General features: G+C 40.9%; 1 protein-coding gene across 2 annotated transcripts; it reads right to left on the minus strand.

Annotated features, from left to right (window-relative positions):
* Positions 1–1,163: 1,163 nt before the first annotated feature.
* klf5l (Kruppel-like factor 5 like) lies at positions 1,164–26,976 on the minus strand. 2 transcript variants are annotated; one of them, XR_005614648.1, is made up of 5 exons: positions 26,726–26,976; positions 14,135–15,074; positions 13,120–13,179; positions 3,788–4,698; positions 1,164–2,624 (listed from the first exon to the last, which is right to left on the minus strand). XR_005614648.1 is itself a non-coding variant. In XM_031750353.2 (4 exons), the coding sequence occupies exons 1-4, from the start codon at positions 26,864–26,866 to the stop codon at positions 4,520–4,522; spliced, it is 1,320 nt and encodes a 439-aa protein (XP_031606213.1). In that variant the 5' UTR covers positions 26,867–26,976; the 3' UTR covers positions 1,164–4,519. The 2 variants fall into 2 exon arrangements, 1 of the variants encoding a protein (XP_031606213.1); XM_031750353.2 differs by having other exon boundaries at positions 1,164–4,698.

Genomic DNA, 26,976 nt, shown 5'->3' on the forward strand with positions numbered 1-26,976 from the left:
TGGAATTGAGATTTTTCCATGACGTCAGCAACCTTGTATCTTTGCAAATCAGAGATTTAAGGTTGTTATCGCCAAGATTAGTTTTCCCTTTTTAATTTCTTTCTGGTTACTGGTCTATGTAGATCCATGTTGTATGTTTTAGTACGAGTTTTGTTTATGAGCAAATTAATAGTTACAATATAACTACAATATTCTGATTGTAGCTATCTGGTCGGTTCAGTCAGAAAAGCTACACAGTGAACAGCTAGAACAGTTAAACTTAAAACTTTAGCAATGACCTGGGCAGGGTCAGCTATGACAGCCCAACAGCAGTTGCATTCAACACTGAATTGGACAAGCAGAAGAAAATGGATGGAAGTAGTAATATAGGCTGTAAATAAAAGACGGACAAAGGCACCTTGCCGTTAGTTACGGGTACCGCATTTTTAGAGCCAGATGTAACCATATTTGAGAGAGAGGGTGAAGGGCAGTGAAGTTATCAGGTGATGCTACCAAGCAGAGCAAGCAAGCAGAATCCAATCTGAAAAAAGTATTGAGTTGTTTGGTACCGGGCTACGAGAGTTGAGGGTGTGAAATTCATGGTTTTCATGTTTTTAGGGTTATTCTTTAATCGTTTCTATTGTTAACTCGGTTTCCCTGGGTCTTTTCCCGTGTGTTATGAATAAATCTTCTTTTTTTGGTACCGGTACTGGTTTTATTTTGTTTTATTTATCCACGACACCTTAAAGGCCGGTCCCAGAAAATATCGTCGGACATAAATGGGTCCGTGGCGGGTTGGGAACCGCTGCTGTAAAAGGCAGCAACAGCATAAAGTCCACTTCATGCTCTGCTTTCTTTCCACAGTCCAAACTCACGCGTGTTCGGTTAACTGCTGACTCTAAACTGGCCGTAGGTGCGGGTGTAAATGCGAATGCTTGTCTGCCTCTATGTGACAGACTGGGAACCCAGATGGTTGCAATACTTGGTCCATATTTCTGACCACTTGAAGAATATGGTATTAACTGGTTGCTGTGCTGCACTGAAGTGTGTTTGTCAGAGTGATTCTTCATTATAACAACTGTTTTTACAGCAGGAACACAAATAATATAAACCATGTGCCAGTTATTTCCTATATAATAGTTTGGAAAGCTGGAAAAAAGTAATAAACACCAGGTAATTTATTATTTTATGAACATTTTTATTATTTTGTTGCAGCATCATTACTGCACAAACAAAAAGCAAAAATAAACCATTGTTCTTATTAATTGGAACATAAACAATTTGATAATTTTCTTACACATATTAAGTATCAAAACAAAATTAAACAAACTCACATACGGCTGATCTAAAATCCCATTATTAAAAAAAAGGAAAAAAATATCAATATTATAATAGGAAGTAAAACAAATATTTACAAAATCTTTTGATGAAGCTAAAACTACAGTATGTACACAGTGGGTGGTCAGAGCTCCCTTCCTTAGAGAGACAGGAGAACTTGTTCCTTGGGATGAAAAATAAAATAAAATGAAACAATCAGATTTGAAATAACAGGATGCGTTTCCCCTAACTGAACACACACTGGAGGGATCTGGGCCGAACCTTCAGCCTCTCAATGCAAACAGGGCCAAGCTAAAATGACAATAAGGACGATGCGACTGTTTAAATGTTCTGGCATCACGCACCCGTTACAGATAAGAAAACACCACTACGTCTGAGTATTTGCTCACAAAGTTTGTTGTTTTAAAAGAACAAAGAGGCACAGTGCTAATGGTACAAGACACCTGGGAAAGTAACAGCAGCAGTTGGGATTACAACAGATGTTTTCCTTTTCAGCTGCTTCACTTTTAATGCTGCACGTTTCCACCTGCAGACAGAGTCTTGCACTCTCTGGCTCCACTTTAACAGCGGGTGTATTTGTTTTATATTTTAACCCTCCTGTTTTTTTGTTTTTTTAAGGGCTCATGACAAGACCAAACAAAAAAAAATAGACAGCTCTTAATCATTTTCAGCTTTGACATGTCTGCAGACGGCAGTTGTTGTTATTACAGGATCAAAATGCTGGACCTCTGAAATGCTGCTGCTGTTACGTTCTTGGATTATTTGTTTAAAGAGAGTGGGTGTGCACGCATCGTTCACTTAGAAAAACCACTTTGGTTGCAAGATTGTCGTCTTCTGTTGTAATAATCAGTGTAGATTTTGCACTGTTTTTATATTCTTGTCGTCATTTCACAGTAAAATTTGTCTTTAATGTTATGGTATAATGGTATAATGCATTATACCAAAACTATGCTCACCAAGTATCAATCAATTCATTAATATCATTAATAACAGTCCCTCAAGGCGCTTTATATTGTAAGGCAAAAACCCTAAAATAATAATCTGAGAATGTTGTGGCCTCGCTTTAAATACGTTTAGATAAAAGGAGAATCACAAAGGCCCACGAATTTCTTGAAAGAAATCTGACAGGTAATGTAAACATACTATATAGTAGATTTTAGAAATCTCCTTAAGTTATTCATCTATCTCACATATGTCATATAAAAAGACCCAACAGACCCCAAGTCAATCTCTTTAAGGCTGTCTCTGTGGTGAGGCTGTGCTGAAACTCTGTGGGTGGTGGATCTGGTCTGTGGAGAAGCAGCATGCTAGAAAAAAAGTGATAAAAACAGTCTGTAGTGAACTCTGCAAAATAAGGTAGGTAAACGTAGTGGGTGTATGCCTGCTGGTTTATAACTGAGGCATGAAACTGTTCACTGCCACTGCAGATCAAACATTTCACTGCCTCTGAATGGTGAAAAACAAAAAAAACAACAAAAAAAAACAGTCTGAACTCCAGCAGTCCTGTTATTGATCAGTGTGCAAGATTTACTGGAAGACGTTTTTCTGAACAGAAGCTGCATGAGCACACCACACAGCTGCTAATCGAAGGTTTAGATCTCCACGAGAGTCGTGTTTTCGACACTTTTGGGAAGATGACTTTTAGTGCCGTTCACTTTACAGCATCCACTACTTGATAACATTTTCCCACGAATAGTAAAGGTTTCCCTTCTTTAGTGCTCAAGCATGTTGGAAGACCACTGCTCAGTCAAGCCTTCTATGTTTTCCAAATAAAAGTCAAAAACATGCAAAAGCCCCATCGATTAAACGCAAGCATTCATGTGAACGTGCACTTCCTGTTCTTTCAGTTAATAGGGCTGCCTGCGAGAGCGTAATGTACCAGGCGCACGGTGTATTATAACAAACCTGATTACATAATAGAGCTATCCACCCATCTCTATCTTTCTTGGGTTGAAGTGTTGAATAAATACAGGACAATTAAGCAAAAAGAGAGAAAAAAACGAGAGGGTGAAAAACAGCGCTGAATGGAAAAGGCAAGCAAACACCAAACTGTTGTCATAGGAGCTCCGTTGCCGCGGCAACAGGTAATGTCATGGATACAAACATTGGCAAATTGCGCTGCTCTATGAGCTCAACAGGTATTACCTGTATAGAAAAACAGGCAGAACTAGGCGATGATTAACTTTTCCGTGCAGAGTTTTCTGATTCTGACTTATCTTTTTTTCTCTTTTCTTTCTTTTTGTTTTTTTAAAAGACCCTTGAGAGGGAGATTGTACCACAAGGAAGTTTCAAAGTGGGATAAGACTCAATAACATTCAATGGAAAAAAAAAAAAAAAAAAAAAAAAAAAAGGTTGTCAAGTATAAATTTCAATACATTCGTCATATTATTAAACACACATATGCACACTTACAAACAAGTATGTACAGAGGACAGGCAAGTGTTTCCACCTCTTAGTTACAAGTTCATACCTCAATCGATAAAAGGCGGTGACAGTGGCGAAGATGATGATGATGACGTTGGCAGCAGATTGTTTGAAAAGTTCATGTTGTTGTTGTCGGTGGTTTTCTTTTTTACTTTACTCTTTTTTAAAATGCAGCAGAAGAAAGCTTTCCAGCATTTGATCAGAGTCCCAAGTCCTGATTGCAAAGTCTGCGGGGAGGGATTCGAATCGAGATTCACGAGCTGCTCGTGAGAGAGCATGTGATTTAGGACAAACTCCAAAATCACCACAGTGGTCGAATTTTTTTTGCTAAACCGTCGGCTCTGGTGTGAGAGTTCAGCAAACTCTGCAGCGACTGACTGCAGACAGATTTTTATCTAACATGGAGCAGCTCCAAAAGTCTTGCTCTGTTATCATCTGCCTGGATCCCCTTTCGTGTTTGAACAACAAATGAAACTAACCGGGTGAAAGAGCAGCTAGTAACTGTAAGGCCCGTTCACCCGACATGTTGACAACAGATATGCAGGTCTTTTATTTATTTAAAAACTCGTTGGTGTAGCACCGACGCTGGAGTTTATCCATGGGTAAACTGCGGTGCAACTTTTAATTCGATTTTTAGACAACTCATGAAATTAAACACCAGAGCACTTGGGGGTGGGGTGATTTTGGTTTTGTTTCTGACTCTTATAAAGCTGATTGGTTCAGGCGGCTGTCTCTTTATGCTCAATGGAGTGTGTCTGTATATGCAGGTATATTTGGTTTAGTTCTGGTGACGCTTCATGTGCAGAGCCAAATGGTCCGAGCGTGAGAAGCAGCGGCTGCAGGCGATGCACTTGAAGGGTTTGGCCCCGGTGTGTTTCCGGTAGTGTCTGGTGAGCTCGTCGGATCGAGCGAAGCGCCAGTCGCAGTTCTCCCATGTGCATCGGTACGGCTTCTCGCCTGCAAAAAGACAAGAGGAGAGCGTAGAGGCGTCAGATATAGCAAAGACACGTTCGAGACATCAGTACACATCAGTCAAATGTCTGAGTTTACTTGAACACACCACAGAAAGTGACTCCACTTTCACACACTCAGGCATTCAACATACACGCGAAAGAAACTTCCTTTAACATACCAGATCGTGTTTTTCTCGGATATTTCTGAGTGTTTTGACGTTTGGCGGTTTGTTTCCTGCCGTTTGAAATATTACAGTGATGTCAGCACTCTAAAAACAACATCCCTTCACAATAAGACTTGTGTGCCTGTATGACGTCTGTGCGTAGTTGTATTTCTAAATGTGGGGGGGATTGTTTGAATGGCAGTTAGCATGCACTTTTGGTGTTTACGGCTTCCTTCTGTAAAAACTCCTGTCTGACTTCAGTGAAACTAAACCGAGATAAAAATCTCATGAAGCAGTTTTTGAGACAATGGGTCCAACCATTGTGACGGTGGTATGGATAAAAACAAGTACCAAATTGTGAAAGGAAAGATTTGAGTTGGAAAAGTAAAAAAACTTGTTTTCACATGAATTAACAGAAGAGAAGAATGAAAAAAGACACAAACAATTAAGGAAATTTTGCAAGGACCTTGCAGCAGTGTGCGTGTGTGCATGTCATCCCAGCTCACTTTATGGACATTTTCAGCTACACTTTCAATTATCAGACTTGGTGCATATGCGGGAGAAAGTTAAGAAGGTTGCTTTTCCTTTTTTTTTTTGTAAATATAACAGCAGCAAATCAAGTTTTTTTGCAGTAAAACTTGATGACTTCAAAGCATTAAAGACTAACGAGCAATTTTCTGTGTGTTTGCATCATTCCTTTACATCTGAATCCTAAAGAAACTCCACACAAACATCACACAGAAACCATTGTCCGCACTGCAGTCGGTCTCCTCTCTGATAATATTTAACTGATGAGCGCGGCTGAATTGGATAAGGAAAAAAATGGATGGATGGAGCTTGTTTTATTCTATCAGCTCAACTTTATGTCATTCTGCCAACTTTCTAATGTGATTATCATCAAAGTATTTTGCCTTCACAAGAATTAGACTTGTTTTAATATCCCAACTCAAGCGAGTGAACATCAATAAGACTGACAGTTCATCTGTAACCACTGAAGGCAGCCTTTGTGTCAGGAGTCTCAGAGCACAGCACGAGTCGTTGTTACAGGTGTGGCAGTGTTTGATTGTCACACTGCACATTAATAAACGTAACTGTGAGATTGTACACAATCCATTTTTTTGTTTTTGGAGGGGAGGTTGTGGCTTTGTGCCATTTGCTAAAGACTGAAAACAAAATTGTTCAGAGGCGTGGATCTAAAAACTAGATTAGCGTTGTGTAACCCTATAGGCTGACAGCCTGCTTTGTTTTCATGTCATCGGTTGCTTTTTTTAAATCCATGTTTTAGAGAAAATTAAAAGGATTATTGGAGAAAGTACAACTTGAACTCTTGCAAAAGCACAATGTCCCTGAATTGTTGATTGTCTGGGACATAAATCATATTATGCTCCTGTAATTATAAGGTAACAGTAATGGGTAGTAATGGGTAAGAAGGTATAATGACAGAGAACCTGTAGAATGGGAATTCAAAACACTGTGGAATAACGAGTTAAGTAAATCTAGCACGACAGTTATCTTACTCCACCCAAACACGGACATTTCTCTGCTGTGCCACAACGTGCTCTTGCCAAACAGTGAGCTAATCATCAACAAAGAGAGAAAAAAAGGCGCAGTTGAAAGGGTTGGTATGCACATGACAAGAGAGAAAGAGGGGGGAAAAAGTCATCTTTCATAGCCAAGGTGGAAATTAATGTTCAGGAATCAATGCGAGGCCTGAGCACAAACATGAGTCAAAAGGAGATAAGCAAACAATAAAGGTCTGCTCAGGCCAGATTCCTTCAACTTCGAGTCGGTGCTTTCCAAAAGAAGAAAAAAAAGTTCATGCCCTGATTAAAAGTTTAAATATGGCTTTTTCCTAAATGAAATGCCGCAGTTCCAGGAAAGTATCCAGACTAGATTTATTATTGGTTCCAATGTGGAATAAAAGCGATAGCTTTATACCTTGTACTGTTTGCTCACTGTCAATAGACTGTAGTGCTGTTGACATTCCAAATAAGCAATCCGGTAGATATTCGATGCCATAAAGTATAATTTCTAAGATTCTAAGTCCTGCCTGATAGGCTGAGGTAACCTATCAGGCAGTGTCGAGGGAGTGTGCCTCTCGTCGGCTGTGTGGGCCATCAAGTGCTCATTATTAGCATGGGCCCTGTTTGAGCTGATTAGATAGCTTCTGTTATTGACCATCAATCACCAGTGACAGCCATTAATGGAGTGAGTGGGTCCAAAGAGCAAAGAGGAGGTGGGGATTTTAGGTGACAGGAAGGAAATGCAACATTTTGTGCGTCCTATCCTAAAAAAGTGTACTTGCAATTCAGATTTACAAATATTTCATCCTCAGTTAGTCCAGCCACTCTTCTGGGCAGGTACAAGCTAAAAATAACAGGACCGCAAGTGTGCTAGCTCAGACGGGACCGTGGATCATTGGGTCTTCTCTATTATTTTCAAGGGTCTTTACCTTAAAGTGCCTTGAGATTACTCCTCTTGGTAACCGACTCAAAATAAATAAAAATTAAATGGAAAATAAATCTGATTATGAACACGTTAATGGATTTTAAACAATCCAACCAGCCCCGAAACCCCACATTACAGGCACTCCAGCCTCCTTTGAGGGCAATATCCTGTTTCTAGAGGTAACCGCACTTGATGTGTGTGAAGAGGTGGAGTGCAAATGTCTCCATATAAAAGGTTTAGGTTCTCAACCCACAGGTGTGTTTGGTTTTCCTCTATAGCTGCGCTGATGGGGTGAAAAGCACAGACGCCTCTCTCAGACTATTATCCCTGAAAGCTACAGCAAACAGGACGGTGTAATACGACACACACACACACACACACAGAACAAACAGACTTGACTGGTATACATATATATAGACGGTGGATAAAAGGAAGAAGAAGAAAAAACTTATATAGGATCCCTTCCTTTAGTCAAAGGGGGGAAAAATGGGTTTGTGGGAGATTTACTACACATGCATCAGAAGGTAAAAACTGACACATCCATCATGTATTTGAACTTCATGCACTAGAAAAACTGAGCTTTGACAATACCGAGACATTTCACAAAGTATTTCACTTTTTTCTAGCTGTCAGCACTGGTTCAAGTGGAAACAGGAAATTTGCATGACTTCGCTGTTTATTTTTAAATCGCTTAATAGGGACGCTTCCTAAAAGGTACCAGTACTCAAAAGACTTCACAGGTATTTGTGTAGTTGTTTGATCAGGTGGCCGATTACAAACGGCAAAGCCATTATCTCTCTTTCTCTTGAATGCACACATATATTAATGAATGCATGAAACGCACACTTTTAGAATCATGACAGAAACGTGTTGTGAAAACTTCTCTGATTGGGGTCTTAACTTGTGCACAAAACACACAAAACTGATTTTTCCAAGTTGTTTTTGTCCATAAAACAACAACAACAGATTTTCTAACCTAATGCATTTCTATACCTTCTGCTTAATGTCATACATGGCAATGCACACTCCAGTAGAATACACCAGAAGTGTAATAATAACATTTTATAACCACCTCTGCCTGGCTTTACTGAGTCAAAGAGCAAACATTTTCAGGCTCTTCAGGACACCAATAAACTCTTTGTGGACCTCTTGGCTTTATCAGCTCACTCTGTGTTTGTAAAGAGGGCTGGAGGGTTCCCTAATCAAACTGATAGTATTTTACTCTTTAGACACACACATGTACACACACACACACACACACACACACACACACACACACACGTACACACCAACGCAACTGCAAAAGCCAACGTGAAGAGCTGGAGTGGCTGCTGAGGCCACGGTCAAGGTTTCGCCCACGAACCAGTGGGAGGTGCAGACTGTTATCACAGACGTGTTGATGAGCACAGATAGCGATGCACTTAAACTATATTCACATCAGATGCTCCCTCAGGGGGTTCATGCTGATTGTCTCCACCGAGGGCACCTGGGCTACGGGCGCTTGGCTGCTCTTCCTCTTCCTCATTCAAATGGGCGACCTGTATGTGCTCCATCATGTTAATGTTGTTCACAGTAGTGGATTACATATTTAGCCAGACCCTTCCTCTGTATAAAATTAAAAGTGACAGACTAAATGCACTTTAGAGGAAATAGTTTGCTTATTTTCCATAAAGTGCAATCTATAAAAAGATTGTAATAAGAATGTGTTTTAGGGCTTCCTCTTGGGATATGTTACAGACACGTGTACTCTGGGATTGATAAAATATTTGGAGTCTGACTCTAATATATTGAGTACAGCAGCACTGCTATATTGTGACAGCATCAATATATCATGGCAGTGTCATATCTTAAGCTGTTATGCAATTTCCAAGACTAATCTTAAGCATAAGTAAGCATAACGTTACATTAGTCATTACACTTTACTCCTAAATATTATTACTTCATGTCCTGGTTTAGTACAGCAGCACTTTATACCTCAAGATTTACTTCCATTATTTGAATAACTATATCACCAAAGCAGCTACTACATATCTAACTAATAATTATGAATTTAGGTTTCATTGTCTTTTTTGGTAACACTTTCTTTTAAAATATTTATATAAGTATGAGTTAATAAGGAATAAGAAGCTTATACACACTTATTACAGCATAATATTACGGTAATTAGTGTTTAGCAGTCTTGTAGCTGCAAAAAAAATAGTTAACCATTAATTACACATTATTATATAACCTTAAGTGACTTTATGGTGTAGAGGTTAATGCTTACAAGCTCCTCAAGATTGAGACTTGGAGGAAACAAAAACCCAGCATCAAGGGGGTCGCATATTAGATCAATCTGCAGTAATGACTAATAGGAATAAGGAAGAAAAGAAACAAAAATTAAGAACCAAAAATGTGTATCTTATGATCAAAATATAACCTCATTCGATGATGTTAATAGCCATATAGTCTTATTTATTCAGAATAAATTTATCTCCTATTATGCAAATGTCTTACTAATTGTCTTCAGTTTTTTCGTCTTATTATCTTTCATGTAGTGAGTAAGAAAGTAATAAGTAACTACAGCTTATTAAAGTACCTTAAAGTTTTCCTGCAGAGGGACTGAAAAGTAACCAAAGATTTGGTCACGTGTAAAAGTAAACTGGAGCCAAAAAGTCTACAAACTCACTATGCATCAAAGTCTTCATCATCAGCCGTTCCCAGCACGCAGTGTGTACGGACGTTAGAGCATACTAGACAGACAAATACATTTACAGCAATTTCAAGTGTCCAGTTCACTTAACATGCAAATCTTTGACCTGTGGGTGGGAATCTGAACATAAAGATCTTTACTTAAAGGGGATTTCAAGATCAATGAGCCATCAGATTGTTCAACCCTATACATATAGATTTAAACCCAAGCTCAGACGGAGACCTGCAGTCTACAGCGACTGATTTGTTAGCAAAATCATCATTTAGAATGGAACAATAAGTTGCAAAAGCACACGTCTGCTAGCCTGGGAAAACATGATGCTTTGTGAAAGACTTATAGAATATTGTATTGCATATACACACACACACACACACACACACACACACACACACACACACACACACACACACACACACACGCCCCAAGGGACTTCCTGATACTATTGCCTTAAGAAAAACAACTCATGTCTCTCTGGCAGTGAACTGAAACAGACATAAATGAGGGATGATGTTTCACCACATTAAAGGTTCTGTGCCGGCAGACTGTTGATGCAACGTATGGGTTAATACCTCACAGGAAACCCTGTAGGCACGGACTGACAGCAATCGTGCAGGCATACATTACTGTGTAGTTGTTAATGAGGCATCCTAATTAAACACTTTTGGGTTAATCGGGATCAATAACAGCCAGTTTGTCACCTTTGATCACCGTGAGTAGCTGCTGGTTTGGTGGTATAAAACGGTGGGAGACAAGACTCTTGGTAAATGTCTCACTTTTGTTTTTGTGACTGGTTCATAATTACACACCGAGCAAACAAACACTGCAATCCTATCAGTCCTATCTATCTATCTATCGATCTACAGAATGTAAACGTGGGTGTAAACTTGGCAGGTCCTGTTAAGATACTATGTGTAGATTAATAATAAAATAACGATAATCTCTCTAGAAAAGCAATAAATGAATTCTTGGAATGAACGCAAATACAATGTAATGAGTCTACAATGTGTGCTATGTTATCTTTTATAATTTCTTTGATAAAGAATGCTGTATGTAGTTTTCTTATGAGTTAAAGGTGTGGACTGCTTCTACTCAGACAGGCAAACAGAACCAATTATAGAAAGGTTAATGCTATAATGTAACTTTAAAAAGGTCAGTGTGAAGTCAGTGGTAACTTTATAGTTTTGGTTTATATTTAAGGTCCAATATTACGCACCGATTCATATGTGTGACTAAGTTCAGCAACCCAAATAAATCTGAGAATAAAAGGGGGGCCTAGAATGCAGCTGTGAGGCACTCCACAAGCACAGTATGCAGATGCCTACTCAATAGATAAGTGAAGCCATTTTTAAGGCCGATGTAAAACAACTATCCATCCAGCAAATCACATTTGTTAAGGAAATACTCATAAAATAACTAAACCTTGTGTCATATATACTGTATCGTGTCAGGATATGCCTCAAACACTGGCATTAGCTTTGTAAATTTCTTTTGATTTGCCTTAAACATTTCCTGGAGTTCAGAACAGTCGGTGCAATGTTTCTTTTACATGCTCAACTTATGAGTCATCAACTGAATGCAAAACAAGACCAAACAAGCCTGGATTGGCCAGACAGCAAGCGAAGCCTGGCGGTGGGAACCGTGGACTGACCAAAACAAGTAAACCAGGAAACCTTGGTCAGTGACATGTCTGCTGCTGTGAGATCTGCTAACCGTGACGAATTCTTTGAAATGAATGCCCATCACTCCATCACGCATTCAGCCTACGTCCAGTTGCGGTCTGCTAGTAAGACGCATTCAGTGGCCGCATCGACTTGCCAGATGAATATAAGGACGGGACGTGCACTGCGAGGTGTGTGTGGGCAAAATGTGAACGTCTTTGTTCTGCTTTGTAAAACAACTGCACGTGCTAACTCATAAATTCACTGCAAGTCACACCTCATGACACAGATCTAAGAAACGTGGGCAGGATATGAAATTTCATGTATGCAGACTGTTTATGACCCAGATCTAACGAACGTGGGCAGAATATGAAATTCAACATTGTAGGTCATAATGAAAGTGTCCGAATTTTGTCTCGGGCTATATTTGGTCATGATATCGTAACAAACCGCAGGTTTGGAGCCACAACCAAAAATACTGCTTAGCCTGTGATACAGTAAATACTGTAAAGGTTACTTTACAGTATTTACTGTAAAGGTTGAAGCCACTGAGATCCACACTTGTCAGCGTACTCTTTAATTGCTCTTGTTTTGTTTACCATTCTCACTGCATGTTTCGAAGCCCATTTGTCTTTTGTGCTGCTGTATCCTGCTGCTTCAACAGCCCAACTTCCCCAGTGGGATCCATAAAATTTCATCTTATCTATTTATGACCGCAGAGAGATCTGTTTCTATTTGTCTGTTCATTCACGTGTTCACGCTTCACTCTGTCAATATTTTCACACTGGAGGAGCTGTGCAGCTTTAATCGCATGAGTAAATCTTCAAAATCCAGGTCTGGGGCCGCTGGGAATTCACAGGTTTCATCTTACAGAAGGGAAATACATTGAAACCAGCCCCTCCGCCCCCCTGCTCCGTTCTCCGAACCCCCTACCTTCCTCCTCCTACATCCTCTGAAAAGGAACTGAAAAGCAGGAGTAACTGGTTTGGCCTTTATTTAACTGCGTGTCTTTCCTCTTTTTTTTTTTTTTAACCCTTCTTTTCTTCGTCCTACCCTCCTCCCTCGGCCCTTTGTTCTCTTTCACTGGGGACGCTACGTGGACAGGTATGAACATGTATAAACACGGCGCAGAAAAAACAAAAACTCAAATATGTTGCTTCTGTGCCTTTTCTTTTCATTGCGTTTACCTTCTTCAACCCCATCATCGCTATTATTGTTGCTGGGTGTATCGAAACTGGCGCTGACATAAAGCATAAATAAATAAGCTTAAAGCAAGTGAACTTGGAGGATGATAAAAATGCATGACTGCAGCATGCTGCTGCTTCATCACCTACAGTGTAAAGCTAAAAAACTAACTTCCAACCTTTGAATGTTTTGTGAATCAATCCTAAATTAAAATTGATATAAATTTGTAAATAACAGCAAAGACTGTATTTCAGCCCTCGGGGAGATTAGTTTCTTACCTGTGTGTGTTCTTTGATGTGCCTTCAGATGGGAGCTCTTTGTGTAAACTTTGGTGCAGCCTGTGAGGAAATAACAGAGGATCATTAGCCAGGAGGACAGCTGACAGGAGGACACAGCACAAAATCTGTCTTCAACATACAGAAGCATAGATGGATAGCATAGATGTTGACGAAATTCTGAATCATGAGGTGTTGACTTACTCAGAACATGTTAAAAGTACACCGTTTGGATAACATAATGCAACATCTTGCTTCTAATTTAAGTGCAAATTTAGTTGAATAGCAATGGGTTGTAGTGTTCACTTTATCAAAAAGTTAAAGGAAGAAAGATAATATGTATTATCTATAAAAAGAAGAGTAAAGTAACTGATGTAAAGTTTGCTTTCAATGCACATTTTCTCTCACAGTATTAATGACTGTGAGGATTTAGTTTGCAGGTGAGAGGCCGTGCATTGCTGAAAGATTTGCATGTGGGCTTTTGCTTTGGGTATAGAGTTTATTTACATTCAGTGACACTGGGAATTGGACTACTTCATGTGTGTGCAGATATGGGATTGATGTATGCTTTGTGTGTCCCATTGGTAATTTACAAAAGACTGTAAGTGAGGCACAGACTGCCCTGACCCGGCAAAGTGTACCACCTTTCACCCTTTCAAGTGATGTCACCAGTAAGATCCCAGTACAGCGGGACAAAAGCTGAACCTGACTGGGCTTTGGGGGTGAGGCACAAAAATCAATGTGCACGTACATCCAGGTAAGCTGCAAGGTTTGACTTGTTCATGTTGATTTTGGAAACTCTGTTTTGCCTTGAGCATCACAATGGTACATACCGGTCCAAACAATAGAGCATGCAAATGAAAGTGAAGTCAGATAACGTAGTTTCATTTCACATTGGCTCGTATTTATTTTCAATTCAGAGAATTGTTGTTAAAACTAGCTTTGTGGGTTTACTTTCTAATGGAGAAACTTCAGTTGTAAACCATAGTTTATAGTGATGTGGAAACAGACCACCCACCTGGGTAGTCGCAGAAGTGAATCCTCCTCTTCTCCAGTTCTGGGTTGTTTCGCCTATTGTATTTTGGACCTGTTAAGACACCCTGGCCGTGTGTCATCAGCATGGCATGATGAGACATCCCCGCTACCTTTATTCCTCCCATACGCTGCTGGTAAGGGGGTGGACCCTGGGGTGCTAGGCTCAGCAGCTCTGCCTGGCCGTCTGGGCTTCCGGGCTGGGAATTTGGTGGTGAAGGCGGTAGGCTGTGTGGCGCTGTGTGCTGGGACGAGTTGTTTGGAGAGTGCTGGTAGTAGCCGGGATGATGATGTGGCAGCTGGTGCTCTGCCATCATGTAGTTGCCGTTGGTCGTCGGCAATGTGGCGTTGCCGAGGTTCAGCATGGTCCTGCCGCTGCTGGAGCCGTGCGGTGAGGGACTGTTGTGCGATAGGGTCATGGTGAGGTCGCCACTGCTCGCGATGGGCATGTGGTAGACCTGCGGCTGTGGAGGTGGAGGTCCGATGTGAAGCTCTGTGTCCAAGTTTGGCTGCTGCTGCTGCTGCTGCTGAGATCCTGTGGTCACGCTCACCATTCCTCCAGCGCTCATGTCCGGTTTTATGAAAACGTTGTTGACTACAGGCGGCACGCTGAACACCGAGGTGAAGTCTGGAAGGGCCTGGCTGGTTGGGATGGAGCAGGGCACCTCCATCCCGGGTTCCGTCTTGATCTGCTGTGGCGTGAGGGTCTTGGTGTTGGGTCTGTAGAGGCCTGTGCGGAGGTGAGTGGTGCTAGGAAGGATGACGTTGATGTTGAGGCTGTATGGGGTGGCAGGTTTGTCCTCTGCGAAGTACTCGTCCACCACGGAGGCGCTCTCTCGTCTGTACTTCTTGTCAGTAGTGTCATTCGGGGTACTCAGTAGAGGACTGCTGTGCTGGGGAAGGTATTTGTCTAATTCGAGTTGAATCTGAAAAAGAAAAGAGACGCAAAGTTAACAGAAATACTTCACATGTGTACTGAAACTAGGGAAAAAAAACATTCACATATTTATTCCACAAATATTCTACCACGCCCTTTAAATAATAACACATCATAAGCTGAGAATTGCCCACAACTGTTGCTGTTAAAACTCACAGATCCCACCCATCTACGACAGACTTCCATGTTCACAGTTTTTGATTCTCTTTATGTGCTTTTGAGTCCTAATCTGATCAGCGCTTTAAGAGATTATTTGGTGAACATGGATGCAGAAAGTTACACCCATTCCATGAAAAAGAAAACACAGCATGGTGAATTTGGTACCTTTCTCCCAGCATCCTCCTTGCGTCATAGCTCACATTCCTGATTCCTACTGAAGCTCAATGTCCTGACAAGCAGCCATAACTGACAGTTGGGGCAGATAGCTAAAAAGGGAATTCACCTACAAGGAAACCTTATAATACTATAGCCTCCAGGCCTTCAGAGTGCATCACACCTGCTGCGTGCTTGAATGATCATCCACTGACAATTATGCCAACTGCAGCAATAATCCTGGACACTGTCATATAAACATGCATACACTCTTACAGGTGATACACATTTAAAAACAAATGTTTCCCTGCTGAAAGCTGAAAGCCTTGCCCCTTTGCTTTTACTGCGCAGCAGGCTTTTGCCAGTAAAAATCCACTGGGACGAAGGAAGGGACGTGTTTTACATTTTCATTCCATTGGGATAAAGAGAAGAAGATGCAAACAGCCAACAGCGAGAGCAACGCAGGTAGAATTCCATAAAAAAAAAAATTGGAAAAAACAACAACAACAACAACAACAAAAATGCAAATAGATTCAAACCTTCAGTTAAGTTTCATTTACACAGTGGCAGACTAAGCACATAAGTAATCTAGAGTCACTTTACATAGTCTGTTCAAGTCTTGTGATCTTAAAGATGCAAATCCGACAACTTCCCCTCGACCGAGCGCTAGACAGAGGAGGAAACGTCCAATAGAATCACGCTTAGAGAGGGCGACCATCTGCTGCGTCCAGTTGGGAGAGAGGGACAAGCGGAGAAAAAAAATATATTGAGAAACAACAAACAATACCAACAATGGACAGGCTGGCGGGGCCCGTAATCGTAGACCTGATGTACAGAATGAAAGAAGACAGAGATGAGAAAAGCCCAGGCTACTGAAAGAGAAGACAAAACTACTGACATGCAACAGTGCCAGGCAAATACCTGGAAATTAAAAAGAAATAGAAGAGACGCGCTGCATCATGGGAGGTCCCCATGGACGTATAGCAGCATAAATAAAGGGAGGGTTCCAGGCCATATAATCTAGTTCTAACTATAGGAGTAAAGAACTCTACTGGGATAAAAATGGTAAGATGAGGAGGAAGGTCATTAATGGCTTTGCATATAAGGGGAAGCTTTTTATATTTGATAATTCATTTGTTAATTTGTTAATAACTCCCTATTATATAACTAGTAGCTCATTAGCTCTGTCTAAATAAGAAGATGTGATTATCTGGTTCAGTGTAGTGACGGGATCACCAACTGCACAGTTTCCTTGTTCCTAAGAAGTTTCTTTTTTAAGGAACTTCAGATTTCTCAGATATCTCACAGCGATGCATATAGAAGGCATCCCACTTTAGTGAAGCACTCACTAAAAGTTGCACCATATAAAACCCATTTTTCACCTCATTAATTTTGATCCATAGTACTTACATCTCTATGGCTGTATTTTTTATTGTTCTCCTCTCGCTAATTTAAAGACGTTGAGGCCTACATTTTAAAAAAAAGGCTTTGAAAGTTGGAGGAGGCCAAGAAAATTGTAAAAGTGAGACACTGTGTGGGTGTCTGCTACACAGGTTTTCAATGCAACAGGTAGCATTTATCATTACAACTACCAGAATGTCTGCTGGAGCACATAAGAACCATTATCAGGTGACAGGACAAAACAGGCAGAGTGAAGAAGAAAATAAACTGCAGATATTTTCTTCTGATTGAGTAGAAAACATTTGATTTTCTTCCAAAGTGCACCTTGGCACCATTTCTCATTCAAAGTCTACATGTGGACTATTGCTCCTTCAGAGCTGCACAAGCTATCAAACAAAAAAAGGATCTATGCTGCAGAAGCCACACACTGTGTCTACGATCATAAATGCACATAGCTGTTTAATGCAGGCTACTTATGTGCTGTACATATGCATGCAGAATTTCATACTGTTCATGCACACCAACTTACCGACAAATTAATGTTCACATGAGGACGCTAACACACACAAACAGGTAGAGAGTTGACTCCATGGGTGTGGCCGACAGTCTGATGCACGAAGAAGAGGAGGAGGGGAAAAAAAAGGGGGAGAAAGCACTCACAGCTAAACCAAAACAAAGGCTGAAGGCATGAGGAAGGTGCAGTGAAACCTAAACACTGTCAGGTAAAAATAGACCTGCCAGACAAATCTGATCTGCACAATGACGACAGATATACACCCAGGATGATGGGAGGGAGGAGCCACCAGGTTAGAAAGAGTGGTGGGGGTGGGGGGAATCAGGAAGAACAAAAGTCCGGAGAAGAGAAGGAGAGAAAGCCACGTGAGCGGTAAAAGTGATGATTAATTCTGAAAGTGATAGTTATGTGTGAATGAGTGCAGCTAATCTAACGGGGACATCTGATTAGATTCAAAGAGATTGGAAATCTTTACAAACAAACTCCTGAATAAACTCACAAACTCAAAACCAAATACTGCGCTCTGCCAGTCACTGAAACCTAATGTCCAGTGACCAAAAACGTGTTATTTCAGCACCAGTTGTAGTGCTTTTTGGGGTGATTTGAGATTGGAAGAATTATTTTAACTGATCTCGACCTGATCGGCGGGAGAGTGAACTCTATGAACTATGCCCCTTCTATGGGAGATCACAAATCCACAGCTCGCAGTAAAATCCCGCTCTGAAACGAGCCATTTGGGACAAATGACCTAATGAGGTGCTGATGTGTTCGAGGTCGCGTCCTGCAACCGAACAAAAGAGCAGAGCGGGCTTGTTTCAATGCGCTTATTCTGCAGCGCTGCTTCAAGTGCCAGCCCCGTCATCACACTAACTCACACATCACTCTGCTAATAAGCTGCTGATGTATTTGCACACACAAACCTTGGGTGGTTATTGGTCTGTGCGCACTTGAATTTGAGGAATGTGTGCATACTGCATGAATATTTCTACTATGTGCAATTAAATTTACTTAAAAGGCTTATCACTGTTTTCACCGATGGTGGGTAACAATTAAAAACAGAAAAAAATAGGCAAATGCATGAATTAAACAATTAAGAAGGGAAAACTAAATCTATGATGAATTCAAAGTGAGCAAAACTGATTTTGCAGTGAAACCGAGTTTTGGCCAAATGCACCAGTCGCTGAAGTGGTTTACAATGGAAATGCCTATCATGCATTTCAAGCAGCCTCGATGCAGTGATTAGTACTATAAACATGACAAGAACATAAACCTGAGGGCGGGGAATAAATTGAGTTTTATTTGTGTCGTGTATGTGGGTTCTGATTTTCTGTTGGCTTATTCTTAACTTTTTATTCATTGTGATTCTTTTCTAATCCTCGCCAAACAAACTCAATATAAAAAGTCATTGTATAACGAATAAGCATACTCCTTGCGTGCGGGTTTGTCCGACCTTGTGTGTGAGAGCAAGAACTAAAGACCGGAGCGAGCGGCAGCGCATGTGTTCTGTGCCTTTTTTGCATATTGCTACATGCACGTGTCTCTGTGTGTACATTTGTATGTGCGTGTTACTGTTAGAGCGTGTTTCCTGCAGGGCTAGGATAGATGGCCGTCACTCATCGCCGGTAAACTGCCCTGTCATCAGTGGAATCTGAGCACCTGGTGAAATGAAAGTCTTGGGTATTTACTGAGGGGGAGAAAAAAAAGTGAAAACAAAAACAGACTCTCTGTTTCCTTCTGACTGAGAGCTCCTTTCACGATGGGACACAAACAGGTTCTGTAGTGCCCGGGTGCTGGCAACTGTCACCTTTGGGTGCCCTTGGTCATGTTCCCTTACTGGCCTGATGTTGATCTGTCTTCCTGTCAGCATCTGTACGCTGATACAAACACAAACATTTCTGCTCACTACAGGTGTTTCTCTCCATGCACTCTTTTCCTGAAGGCATGAAGAGAAAGGTCAGGGCTCTCATCAAAGAACATTTACAGAGAATACCAGCTACTCTGAAATGCACAAAATGTACATATTTTTAAGTTGACCAACTTTGCAAACATCATTTTTAAAGAAAGATCTTTAAAAATGCAATCGACTTCCCTGCCAAAAGCAAGAAGCGATTCTTCCTCTCTAAACACAGAAACGAAACTCCCCTCTCTCGACTCTCACCAGACTTCAGGAAAGGTTTAACGTTATCATTTCAGCCCCATAAACAGGGCTAAAGTTAAAACCTCTCCTTTGCATAAGAGGATGTATTTCCTTCATTTGCCCTACAACTATTCTGGGTTTCTCTTTTGCCTTTAATTCATTAACACAAGAAGCACGGTGATCTCAAAGGAGTCCATGGGTTTACAGTTCAGAAAGTCTTTTGTTTTATGTGGTAAATGAGGAGAATATCTCTGGGCAAAGACTGAGTTGGTTAATAATTGGAGAACATGTATAACTGTTCTGCTATGAATCCTTCGGCCTGATAACAACAATCTCTTATCAGCTGTGTTCAGGTTTATGGGGCAGAGTGGGAGTTTCCACACTTCTGGCCAATTTCATGTCCATTCTTAAAGGCCCACTGTATCCTTTAAGGCCGACTAATGCAATGAGCAAAAACTTTACACTATTCATCAGTAATAATGTATACACATAGCAGCATATACTTGTCTTTGGACTTGTTAGTATTTTTCCCTTCACAGTCACTGCAACCTCAAGTTTCCATTCATTATGAAAATTAGCCTTCAGAATCAAGCTTGCGTGAGGCTCTATTACACTGAACATACCTGCAGTCATACTCAAGCTATGATTTCAAAACATCCACATTCTTTGCTTCTTAGCTGTAAGGCATACTGCAATATAAATATTGTTATTCAGCTCTAAAATATCTGTGAGATCCACCACACGCATGCCAGCATCATTGAGAATAGAGTTGTTTTCCGCCTACACAGAGTAGCCGTTTGAACCCTGATTCAAACCCTGAAAGCCTCCAATCTGCAGGGTCAATCCCCCTCCTCCTGCTAATTGCAAAACAAATGGCTTCTTCTGCACGCCAGTTTTCTTTTATGGCTTTCAGGAATGCAATGGTTGTTCGCCTTTGGATCTCCATAAAAAACACAGCTCTGCGTCAGGGCTCCCTGGCTGGGAATCAACAGAGCAGAAATCATGACAAGGTCATCAGGGCAACAACAAGACCTTTCATACCACGGTGATGTTTTATTGGCACGGATGATCACAGAGAAATGGAAGCATGTTTGACTTCCCAAGAAAGTGACGAGCTTTCCAGGGTAAAAGTGGCAAAGTGAAACAAGCCAGCGGAGTTTACTTTGTTTTAAAAATGTACTGCCTCACTGCTTTAGTAACATCTGAAGACGAGTGAAGAGGGCGAGAAATCTTTTGATATTCACCCAAGTGCCTTCTTTAGTCTCTGATTTCCTTACCTGGATGTTTGATGATGCGTTAACGATTGCATAGTTTTGTTACAACGACATAATCTGGAAAATTTGGGGGTATTTTATATGCCAATGATGATGTGGCATAGCTAATAAACTATATATACACACGCACACTACTATACTGTATATACTACTGCACTGACACATAAAATTGCAAACAGTAATTTTGAATAAGGATTGTTTTTCTTGGTTTACAGTTCTGAGGTAAAAGAGGGCAAAACAGATATTTAGGCAGAATCCTCAGGAACCCTTCTGTGGTCATTGTTATTTTATTTGCATATCTTAATTTTAGCTCTGCTTCTAGCAATGACCTACAGCATGAACTAGCACTTATAACAGTCTCTGTCTTTGCTGTTAATCATTGTGTAAACCTACGCTGTTCTGAGGCAAAGTCTTTGGAAAGGAAATAACACTTTTCTAATATTCCTGTTACCACTTTGCCCAAACGGTGACCTTTTTCACACGTTATCCTATTTCTGTCTCTTATTTCTTATCGGTCTTTGTTCCCTGTTCTTCCAGAAAATGGTCTCTCAAGTTTAGCCTGCAGTTGGGTTGAAGAAACTGAGGAAGTCTAGTATCTCACTACATGTTTAGAGATAACAGAGATTTTTTTTTGTCTCACCACAAAATGATTTCAGCCTTTGTTTTTCCCCTCACAAAAGCAGTTTTGACTGTTTTTCCAGACGAGTGAGAGGGTAAGCAGTGGCGGTCATTAAAGAGATTTTGCAGCTTTGGTAGATGAGTTTGCAGACAATAAGCATTAGGAAATGGCAGAATATGACTGTCTGTGGGCAGCATGTGTTGTCTGGTATGGTAACACAGCCGGGCATGATGGGTAGAGCTGACATCAGCAGACCAAACAAAGTGAACAGAGCACAGCATGAGTCATGCTAGGAATTGTTCCTAGGTTTCTTGTTGCTCTCAGATGCAGTGTGATCAGACTGATTTATGGGTGTGAATACAATATGATTTATTAAAAAGAGACTTTTGAACCTACAATGTATTTTCCCATATGAATCAAAGGCTTTTGCCTTTAGACAACCTGTTTATTGATATGTGGCTACAAAACACACAATGGTGATCAACAGCAGTGACGGTTGAGTTAAAACCCCCCCCCCCAAAAGACACCACTGGCAGTCAGGTGAGCACAATAACATGCATGTTATAGATGAAAAGTCGATAAATATACGAGTAGAAGAAGAGTTCCTGGAACTGGATAAATTTCAAGTTCACTTTAGATAAAGAGACAAAAGAAAATCGTCCTAGATTTCTCAATAACGCAAATAAAAGTGTTTCCCCACATCAAACTTCCTTTCACCGATCACTGCAGGGATCCCTGCAAGTCGAAACTCGTACTCGGCAGACACTTGCTCAGATGCAAATTCAGCTGCATGTGTTGTCCTGGAAGTCAAATCATTAGTCAAACCAAAACCATCTCAGACCTCAACTGCATGAAAAATGTCTGTCAGCGGCAAGGGCCATATAAAGGGAGGGTTGTGAGACTATAAACTAATGGGGGAGGCGGGGGTTCACATAAAAAGGCAAGTCTGGTCAAAACCATGGCACAGGAAGGATACACCCAAACACACCACGCGTATCCCAGGAGGTACAACTAAAATATTTATAAAGCCGTATCTGAATATTGATCTTCAGGAAGCATTCAGCGTGACTGGCGACATGCTCTTGATCTGTGCTCCATTAAGTTATTCTGTAACCTACCCTGTCGTCTGCGCTCAGTCATACAGGAAACCCACAGGTGATATAATGACAAAAGAATCTGGAAACAAGTTTCATATCGGTTACTTATTCCGGTATTAATACTTAAGAACATGAACAGATTTGTTCAAGTTTTTTTAAAAATGCAGTGTGTCGGAAGACTGACAAAGACGCAAATGATGCCTCAACAATACCGTATGAACAGTCAAACCTTAGCTGAAATGTTGATGCCTGTAAGGACTGGTTCTTTTCTAATAGTGACACATCATTTACAAGAAAAAAAATGCACAGCTTTTCACCCTTCAAGCTTTTCAGATTTGTGGTTTTGCAACTTAAATGAAGAAGTCCTTTCAAACTCATAAAGCAGATTTATGTGCAGACTGAATAAATACCAGTTTAATCACCCTGAATGTATGGCTTGTAAAGAGCTAGTCTCAATATACTTAAAGTAAATAGAAAGAGAGGATACAGCATGATGACAACCTTAACAAAGGGATCATGTTAAACTATTAGTGTTTATTTGTAACACCAAACTCAAGAGTCCTGTGTTCACATGATAAGTTTCTGTATATAAAAAAGAAAGTGTGCAATACACGAAAAGGACTTAAATATGCGGGCACAACAGAGGTGGGTGTTACTAGCCGAGACTAGTAAAGTTGTGGGCCTTTTTCGAGGTAGTACGCAACTGTGCACAAAAGTTCATACTGACAGGGAGTTAAGTTCCGGAAATCAGCCATAAAGTGTCTACATAGGCCCACGTTAATGTTATGACGGCATCTCGCTGCAGAGTCGAGAGTCCAGAGAGTAAAGTGCAGTTATCAGTTATGAGTCAGGCCAGAGAAAAAGAGCACGGATCTGCAAAGGAGTACGAGTATCCATGAATTATCCAGAGAGCTGGACTTTAAGGTTACAACGTGGTTGACCAATAGTTCGTTGATGATCATTTACAGTGGTGGTCCTTAAAGTTATTAAAGTGGTAGTTTTTAAATATAGAATTCTTTCACCAGCCTTGTCAAGCAAATATAGTTTAAGCAGAAAGCATGTGGTTAAACAATGATCTTGAATCCAAACCTCAAGTTAGCCACTAACTTCTGAAAACAAGTCAAATTTATGCTTTAGTTGACCAAAATAGACCTAAAAATTAGCTGGACCCAGACTAGCTTTAATGAATCTCTGTGACTTATTAAAGAAGACCAAACTGCTTGATCTGTTTTGAAACATTTTCAAACAGCACGTCTCAAGATCAGTGAGTTCATTCACTAATTTTTTTGATGAATACAGAAAAGCAACACTATAAACAACAAAGGCGAGAATATTCCAGCCAATCGAAGTCCTGGATGGTCCTGGAGTTCGACCATTCCCACTGAGTTTTCATTGCCACCGTGACTTTCTCATGAGGTTGACCTTTATCATCCTCTCTCTTTTGCCTCGGGGCGGCCTGTGGACATGCGGGCCCTGCTCAGACAGGTCGGGCAACATACGTCTGTCACGACATCACTGGAGTTAAGCTCTAGCATAATTCCACAAAGACCATTGCATGTTACAGCAATGAGCACCAAACAAAGCAGCAGCTGAATTCTGACTGCACGAGCCAAACATTGATGCAACCCCCGAAAGTGACCCAAGTCACACTGTTAGAGAAAACGGTGACAAAGTTGATATTAACAACTATACTTGTACGCTAACCTTCATAGTTGATCATATCTGGAACCTAACAAACAAGTCTCGCTTTTTTGTCTTGTGATCATCTCAATGACTGACAGTTTAAAATCTACGCTTCTTTTTCTGGGTTCACACTTTCAGACATATTAGATTTCAGTTCATGGAATTCTACAAGAACACAAACCAGTGTAGGTTGTAAAATACTTTAGTTTATTGCAGCCATTGTGCTCTAAATACATCTGCAGGAAGATAGGCAGACAAGGTACACAGTGTTTTCCAAGTCGTACAGAAAACTGGATGAAACTCTAAAAACATAACTAAAAATCAATCACTCAAACTTACTAACACTAGCCACAGTTGCCTTATCCAGTACCCAAGCATGTTGGCTGAACTCAGAGTACCAATGTGACTTTGTCCCAGCATCTCAAAACTTCTTGGCATCGTGTATTAGAGGCATCGTGGAGCACGACAAGGTTCATTATTTTAAGCTTTTGCAGCTACACACAGTGCTCTCACATGTCTTAGAGGTTGATTACTTCACACAGTGATTTTCACTGAGGCAGCTGTCATAGAGGAAGCACTGGTGTCCTGTGCTTCGTGAGCCCACTCCTAATGTGCCATGCCCGACTCCAAGCCCACCTTTTAAGGAAGGCCAGGGCTCCGTACTCTTACCTGTGCTCAGGCAGGGTAACGATCGGCAAGTGTAGGTAAACGATTAAAGAAACTGATTCCTTCCCCAGTATTCTCCCTTTCAATTAAGTTCATGAAAATCTAGCTTTTTAGTTTTGGGGTAATCCGGTCTAAAAATATCTGCTTTAGCACTGCCTTGGTTCTGGAATAACTAACTACTAAGCAGGCGTAATAGGCGATGGTCATTGTTATATAGAATATTGATTTTTTTATGTATAGTCTTTGATCAGAATATATAAAATAGATGCGTATAGAAGAGCCACAAAATATAAAGCATCACCACTGAAGGTTCAGTGATGTGGCTCGTCAAGCAAAAACTGAAGAGGCATAACCCGAAACAAATGATCTGCCATTAGAAAATCTAATACAAATATTTTCCTCCATAGCACAGCAGCACAATGAACTTCATTCAAGTTGTACAAACATGCAGATATCTAAATGGTTGATGGCTGTGGACAGATGTTTGCAGCCGTCTAGTGGCAAAGCCCACTGAGCCAATTCAAAAAAGCTTTTAATGTATGCTTTACTCCCATGTTTGCAGAAAGCCACAGCCTGAATCCAGCCCACTCTGCTAATGATGTTTCAGCCTGAACCTATTGCGTGCAGACACAACCTGTGAGAAACGTGTATCATATCCGCATATATGAACCTACGGAATAAAAGCCAAGAACAGACCACAAACATTTTTAACCTGTCAAATCCACTTTGGCTATGCTTTGTTGGTCACGTGGAGCTGGCAGAGTGGCTTTAGCCTTAGGTCTGTGGATCAGCTACTTGTTTACCAAATATGTGGCAGGAGACCAAACTCAGCACCATACAAAGGCGTCTGGTTTCTGTTTGTGCTCTGCTGCGATCACACAAGAACAACACAGGTTTCACGGCCATTTAACTTTAATGTCGTCGTGTCTCTGCTGTGAATAGTGTACTGTTTATCCCTTTTTGCATTTATGATTTTCTGAAAACAATTAGGCACCCCATGTATACTTTTTATATATCTACATAAACCATGAGATACTTCCTGAAATTCCCAGCAAGCATCCCCAGAAAGCCTTGCACAGTGAGCTCTCCAAAGCAGGGCAGTGATTAATATAGAAGAGGATGTTTTGCAGAGATCTCTAAATTTCAACCTGATGGTATATCACGTGACCAAAACCCCAAGATCAAAAATATACAGGTAGAGATGGTGAATAAAATTTGAGGAAACAAGGTGTAACGTGCACGTGTACTCAGCTTCACTTGTTAATGTGAAAGATTATAAAAATAAACATAGCAAACATGTATGTAGCTTTTCATTTAACAGCATATAGAGAGCAAAAACAACTGCCAACACAGCAAGCTAGAACACCTGGTACTGCTTCCCCAAAAGTATATTAGCAGGGATGTGCATGGCTTTTTCCCTGTATCCACATAAAACCTTATAGTATATGATGACCAACTCATAGCGCATCACTGAAAACCACCAGACTAAAAAACTTTGAAAACATGGATAAAGCAACCCAATCCTACTGAAACCTCATCCTTCAATAGCACAATGAGAAATATCGTTTCATCTGAGCCTTGTGCTGCTGAGCTGCCACAAGTTGCTCCAAACAGAACCTACAAATAAACTTTACCTGCAATTGTTTTTAACCTATCAGCTGCGCCTCTATGCAGGACTTTTACCCGCTTGCCTGCCCGCCTTTACAGGTGAGCTGCTACATGTCACATGAAAAAGCAGCCTGATAAACACGACACACATGAGCCCCTCAGCCAGTTACATGACTATTACTGCTTGCTTATGCCAGAAACAACTATGTGTTGCCTAAAGCGGCACGTGGTTCCCATCCTCTGCGAAAAGCAGCGAACACCTTCAAACTCTCAGGTAGGCCGGATCTCCGCCTCACCTGAAGCCCGGCCGTGTTGGGGGAGATTCTTACCGCGGGCTTGACGTCCTCGAACACGGACGTGTCCTCGGCGCCCTCCGCTCCCGACATCCTCACCGGCTTCAGCTGCGTGAAAACCGCCCTTTCTTCAGTCGCGTGGGGCGGATTCATGGCCAATCCTACACTCGTTGCCATTAAAGTTTCTGCTTAAACAAGTTTATCTTTTTTCAGAATTTGTTTTATATAAGTGCATATAGAGTTACTAACGTTAATAACGCCCTACTGGAGCTGAATGCTATGGTGTA

Source organism: Oreochromis aureus, linkage group 10 (genome assembly GCF_013358895.1).
Source record: "Oreochromis aureus strain Israel breed Guangdong linkage group 10, ZZ_aureus, whole genome shotgun sequence".
Classification (NCBI taxonomy): domain Eukaryota; kingdom Metazoa; phylum Chordata; class Actinopteri; order Cichliformes; family Cichlidae; genus Oreochromis; species Oreochromis aureus.

Bases quoted from the DNA above. Each gene is read 5' to 3' on its own strand.
- klf5l (XM_031750353.2), bottom strand. From the start codon at position 26,866: ATGGCAACGAGTGTAGGATTGGCCATGAATCCGCCCCACGCGACTGAA. The intron at 15,075-26,725 runs GTAAGAATCTCC...TTTCTTTTTCAG, and splicing joins TCGAGGACGTCAAGCCCGCG to ATTCAACTCGAATTAGACAA. The intron at 4,699-13,119 runs GTAAGAAACTAA...GTCTTTTTGCAG, and splicing joins ACATCAAAGAACACACACAG to GCGAGAAGCCGTACCGATGC.